Raw genomic sequence first — 6304 nt, 5'->3', positions numbered from 1 at the left:
CTCTAAAGGGAGCTAGTGCTCACTACCATTTTCAAAGTGAGACCACGGAGAGGCAGAGAGAACATACAGATGGCGCTAAAACTTCGGAGGCTTTAAGGGTGGCGCTCTTCCCACATATTAGCTAATGTTTCTTTCTTAGCCAAAGCTGTCTAACCTCAAGTCACCTGGATGGCTGACTGAGGGCAGGGGTGGATGGGTGGGTGGGTGGGCGGAGGAGGGTCGGGGTAGCCGAGCTAGCTTCATTGCAAGCCCAGGAAGTCCTTGAGGACGTCACAGGTTTTCTTGTACATGACCTCACGGAGCTTCCTGACCCGCCGTGTGCTCGATGCCCCCACAAAGCTATCGGGTCTCAGCATGGCCATGCCGCCGTCCACCTCCCCCATGATGATGAGTGGTGTCTCACCCACTGTCACGTTGGGGCAAGGACAGGTCCAGTCTACATGAAGCAGGGTGACTTCCAGGGGCTCCCGGCCCAGAAACTTGAGGCCCATCTTCTCATCTTTTAAGACCTCATCCACGGTCACCAGGGCACGGCCTGAGTCTTGCTCCTCGGTCAGCTCAGAGACCCTGCCCAGGATGACAAAGTCACTCCGACAGAAGCTGGTAACAAGTTTTTGCCGGGGCTTGCAGGCCCGGCAGTGCTGGTTGCCCCTCGGGAAGGGACATGACTCCTCACAAGCCTCACGGCTTTCAAAGTTGTTACCGTTGCCCTCACAGCCGCCATAGATGAAGGACTGGCATAGGCCCGTCTGGCTGTTGTAGGCCCAGCGTGGGACATAAGCTTTGCAAGGCCCTTGCAGGGCAGGCAGGCTGCAGATGGCCAATGGCCCACTCATACAAGCCAGCATACAGGCCTCGTAGGTCTCAAAGTGGTTGAGATTGTGGTGGCAGTGGCCAAAGGTGAAAGTGAGGCAGTTGTTAGCCTGGGCATCGAAGTGCCAGCGCGTCTGCTCCTCTCCGCAGTCCTCACTGTCTGGGGGCTTCAGGCACTCTGTTGCTGGAAAAGCTGTGCCATTGAGACTGCTCTCTGAGGTGGCCCTGGCCTGACCACCCCTGACCACCGACAATGGGAAGTCAGCCCTCAGGACACCAGCGACATTTCGAGCCGTACAGGTGTATATGCCAGCATCCTGGGGCTGGACGTTGTAGATGACCAGCTGGGCAATGTTGGTGACCACCACATTACCGCGCACGTGGTTGGGCCTCATGACCACATTCTCTCGGTCCTCCAGCTGTTTCTCCCAAGTGAGCTCTGGCCGAGGCCGGCCTACCACGTCACAGAGGAAACTCACAGTCTCACCCACGGTGACTGACTGATGGACAGGGTGGTTGAGCAGGGCCGGGGCTGCCATGTCCAGCCCGAGAGTCTCCGGAGAGGAGGTGGTGGGATGCACCGTGGTCTCAGGCGGTGGAGGGCTGGTGTTAGGCCAGGTGAAGTGATAACGACAGGTAACCACAGACAGTGTGATGCCCTTGGAGCAGGCTTCGGCGTCCATGAAGCAACGGTTGTAGTAGGTAAGGCCATCAGAGGCACAGGTGAAGCTGGGCTCCTTCTCACAGCGATCTTTACACTTACACACGGGCTGGCCGTCCCAGATGTCACACTCAGAGCCCTGCTGCAGGCACATGAAATGGTCACATGTGGCCTCCTTGGGCATGCCCACAGGGCCCTTCTTCCCTTTCACATCCATGTAGCGGGCTGCCACACAGCTCTTGGTCCCACACACATTGGGGCAGCATTTCTCATAGGTCTCACATTCCTGAAAGAGCCAGAGAAAGAGAGACAGCTCTGAACATGGAGGAAGCAAGAATGGACAGATTCCTACCTCTCCCCCAGAGGTTGGATCATGGGGGCTTATACTTGTGAATACACAAAGCACTTAATGTAGATAAGAGCTCACAGAGACCCAACACCTACTGTCGGTCAGGATCCTGAACATCCTTCAACTTACCACTGTGTACATAATAATCTAAGGCCCAGAGAGGTTAAGCAACTTGCCCAAGGTCACAGAGCAGGTAATATGGGAAGAGATGGGCCACAGACCTCTAAAGAGGCCTATGTGCTCACTACCAATTTTCAAAGTGAGAACATGGCAGAGAGGTGACACTCAAGCCATAGGGAGGAGAGGTGGCAGAAAAGGGCTTTGAGCTCTCTTAAGGGATTCTGGAAGGGAACATTATCTGGTGATGCAGATGACGCCTAGGCTTTCATCGTGAGGTTGGCTTTTGTCTTTCTCCCACTGGGGTAAGGGTGTGTTGGCTAACTTGAAGAGGTTGAATCTTGGACCCATGTTCAAGGCTAGCCACACCTATCTTCCCCCCTGGGAGACACCAACATACACAAGGGTGTCAAAGACCCTTGTGACCAGAAAAAAAAAAAAAAAAAGTAAAGTCCTCTTGTGTGGTGTCAGCAAACCTTGCCAGTCTGTAATCCGCCTCTGACTTCTGTGGAGTCATGCAAGGCTGTACTCTAATTCTTCGAAATTAGCACATGCCAACTGGAGCCGACACAAATGCGGATTGCATGTGGTGCTTTGCACAATGTCACACCGTGTGGCTGGGCAGCTGGCTGGGCTGCTAATCCTCCACCAGGTAGTGACTGTGTGAATTAGTCCCCACCACACTGGCCTCTTGTCCTTCCCACTTTGATTTCAGCCTTTCTGACATTCCACATGGGCTAAGAGGGGGAAAACACCCCCCACACGGCTGTGTGGAGCTGCTGGGCGGCTCGACTTGTTTACTCTTCTCCCCCCTTCAGTTCAGAATAAGGACTTTGTTTTGAAGCCCTTGTTTGGCATAGGCTTCTGGGCCACAACAGGGGAAGCTTGAGGACAGAGATGGGTCACATCCAGAGCTGAGGTTCAAGGGAGAGAGAATTTTAGAATGGAGGGTAGACAGGGACACAGCGACCTGTGAACAGGAAAACCTGCTCTTCGACCTGATGGCTTCTCTTCCAGGCAATTCCATCAGGGCCCAGAGGTCCAGGGGTGGCTGGACACTCGGGAATCAGAGCCCTTGGGGACCAGGTGAAGGAACGCTGGAGGGAATAGTTAGAGTACTTTCACTTTAGGAGTTACAATGTATCTATTCTAGGTGGATCTTGAGCTGCCCTCAGGTGCCTTCTCCAGACAACATGAAAAGCCAGCCAGAGTCCTACTGGTCCTAAATCCCACCGGATTTCAGACTAGCTCGTATCAGGGGAAAAGATTCTCCAAAGGCAGACTTCTGATGGCATGAGCTCTTGGATGGGAGAGTTGCCACTTTCCCTGTTCCTTTATCCCCACACCATGTACCACTAGAGCATCCTATCACTGTGTACCACTGCAGCATCCTACCACTGTGTACCACTCACTGCAGCATCCTACCACTGTGTACCACTGTAGCATCCTACTCTGTGTACCACTAGAGCATCCTATCACTGTGTACCACTGCAGCATCCTACCACTGTGTACCACTGCAGCATCCTACCACTGTGCACCACTAGAGCATCCTATCACTGTGTACCACTGCAGCATCCTACCACTGTGTACCGCTGCAGCATCCTACCACTGTGTACCACTGCAGCATCCTACCACTGTGTACCACTGGAGCATCCTACCACTGTGTACCACTGCAGCATCCTACCACTGTGTACCACTGCAGCATCCTACCACTGTGTACCACTAGAGCATCCTACCACTGTGTACCACTGCAGCATCCTACCACTGTGTACCACTGCAGCATCCTACTACTGTGTACCACTAGAGCATCCTATCACTGTGTACCACTAGAGCATCCTATCACTGTGTACCACTAGAGCATCCTATCACTGTGTACCACTGGAGCATCCTACCACTGTGTACCACTAGAGCATTCTATCACTGTGTACCACTGCAGCATCCTACCACTGTGTACCACTGCAGCATCCTACTACTGTGCACCACTAGAGCATCCTATCACTGTGTACCACTGCAGCATCCTACTACTGTGTACCACTAGAGCATCCTATCACTGTGCACCACTAGAGCATCCTACCACTGTGTACCACTAGAGCATCCTACCACTGTGTACCACTGCAGCATCCTACCACTGTGTACCACTGCAGCATCCTACTACTGTGTACCACTAGAGCATCCTATCACTGTGTACCACTAGAGCATCCTATCACTGTGTACCACTGGAGCATCCTACCACTGTGTACCACTGGAGCATTCTATCACTGTGTACCACTGCAGCATCCTACTACTGTGTACCACTAGAGCATCCTATCACTGTGTACCACTAGAGCATCCTATCACTGTGTACCACTAGAGCATCCTACCACTGTGTACCACTGCAGCATCCTACCACTGTGCACCACTGAAGCATCTGTCTTAAGAGGCTTGAGAATGGTCCCCAGAGAATGTGAGGCAGCATCCATTCTCTCTATGGGAAGCCTCATGCTTTCTCAATGTGACCAGCTACTTCTAGAAGCACCAGGCTCTCCCATGTTTGTTAGTGATGCCTAACCCACACCCAGAGCCCTGGGAGACTCTGAGCTATCCTCAGAGATGGCCAGCCTGGTAGTGGCCACACCTAGATCAGGCACGAGTACTATGATAAACCAATGGGCAGGAGTGAACAAGGATGGCTCTTAGAAGAACCCATCTGGCAGCCAGGGAAGAACTGTCTGGAGGTGGCTCTTGACTACAGCAGCATCCACGAGGGAGGAGCATGTGGGAATACTGAAGATCCAGAGAGGTGATAAGTCAGTTCATTTCCCTCCCAGGAGACTTAGACTGCGTGTACAGATTGGCTCCTGCTCAGTCTGCCCAGTAGTCTCATTACTGTATGGCTGAGTTCAAACCTGAGGAAGAGCCTAGAAGCCTGGTGAAACTAATTGCAACAATGTGTCAAACAGATATATTTCCAAGCCAACCTGTCCTTCCCCGGCTCTGGCATCACTCTGTGTGAGCATCCATCCTCTACCTGTGAGTAGGCAGCTGAACATCCACTATGCTGCCATGTTATCCCATGCTGCGTGCCTTGTACCGTGCTAGCCCACAGCAGCCCTCGACAAACACAAAGAGGAGAGTACTCAGAGATGGATTTGAATACTACACCCTCTTCTTCTAGGCCTCAGCTGTGATAGGCAGACTCAAGCCCTGTTTGTCTCTAGGTTGGCAGCGTCTGTGTCCCTGTATGTTCCCGGAGTCACTCCTGAGTCGTTGTTCGTCCCCACCCCCCTCCACCATAGCTCCCATACCATCACCAACCCACTCAAGTGGTCCATCTTAGGCTTCAGGAATCTCACTCACCTGGTCTGTTTCACACTCTCGCTTGCAGGTGCTCTGGGCATCCACCCAGAGGTTGGGGTTCATGTCGTTGGGGCAGATGCCCGCATGGGAGTATCGGATGGGTGGCAGTGCTAGGCCTCGAAGGGGAGCCTCGAGGAGCAGCAGCAACAGCAGCCCCCAGTGGAACCAGAACCGATGATACCCTGGGACCCACATGGTGCCTTCTACAGTGGCCAGAGGGTTCCCCTGTAATGACACCAAGAGCTGATGCCCACCGGGGGCCTTCTTCTCCAGGGCTGGCAACACCTGCCCTTCTCACCCTAGCAAGTGAGCCTCTCCTTGCTGAGCCTGCTTGCTGGCTTCAGCTGCTGTGACTGGCTCCACCAAGTGCAGCCTGCTGGGCTGTGAGGCTTCAGATAAAAGAAAGGTCTTTGGAAGGAAACTCTGTTCCCCCCCCACCCCACCCCCCACCCCGGGTGCGTAGGGAGAGGAACACAGCAGGGGCTCGAGCCTGGATTTATATCCTGGGCGCACCACCCGAGTGGGAGCGAGCTAACCCGATGCCTGTCAGAGGCAGGCTGCTGGCGCCTCTGTCCCGTGGCTGATCACAGACGTATTGCAGAAGGGGGGAAAGCTGGAAGCAGTTTAGGCAGCGGTCTCTGGCACGGTGGGACACCTGCTTGTTTTTGACTCCAGGAGGCCTTTAACCCCTTCCAGGGACAGAAATGGCATGTGCTTTGGGGGGAGCTGGCCCCAGGACACGCACGCTCACTGTGAGGCAGGTTTGTTTCCCTTTCCCCACCTCCTTGAGGCCAGGCCCCCCTCCTCCCCTTCAGCCACCTCTAAAGAACACACAATCGCTTGTTACGAGGAAGGACCTGAGCCGCTGTGTTAGCGTCGCCCAGCTCTGATAGTACATTTGAGAGCAAATGACGTGGAAAAACAAGTTCACGGCCATTCAAGGGCGGGCCCAGGCAGCCGGCGCTGTGCTGTGTAAGCTGACTCCCACCCCGGGCACCAAGTCCCCTTGTGGGGGGTATGCACACGGG

General features: G+C 54.1%; 1 protein-coding gene across 1 annotated transcript; it reads right to left on the bottom strand.

Annotated features, from left to right (window-relative positions):
• Positions 1 to 202: 202 nt before the first annotated feature.
• Positions 203 to 5684, bottom strand: Wfikkn2 (WAP, follistatin/kazal, immunoglobulin, kunitz and netrin domain containing 2). The gene is made up of 2 exons (XM_021178131.3): positions 5277 to 5684; positions 203 to 1760 (listed from the first exon to the last, which is right to left on the bottom strand). The coding sequence occupies exons 1-2, from the start codon at positions 5469 to 5471 to the stop codon at positions 240 to 242; spliced, it is 1716 nt and encodes a 571-aa protein (XP_021033790.1). The 5' UTR covers positions 5472 to 5684; the 3' UTR covers positions 203 to 239.
• Positions 5685 to 6304: the final 620 nt, after the last annotated feature.

The sequence above is a fragment of the Mus caroli genome, unplaced genomic scaffold, assembly GCF_978045245.1.
Source record: "Mus caroli unplaced genomic scaffold, Mus_caroli_1 scaffold_13, whole genome shotgun sequence".
NCBI lineage: Eukaryota > Metazoa > Chordata > Mammalia > Rodentia > Muridae > Mus > Mus caroli.
This window is presented reverse-complemented; position numbering and strand designations above follow the sequence as displayed.

Coding starts and splice junctions, on each gene's coding strand:
- Wfikkn2 (XM_021178131.3), bottom strand. CDS start 5,471: ATGTGGGTCCCAGGGTATCATCGGTTCTGGTTCCACTGGGGGCTGCTG. Junction 1,761..5,276: donor GAGAGTGTGAAACAGACCAG/GTGAGTGAGATT, acceptor TGGCTCTTTCAG/GAATGTGAGACCTATGAGAA.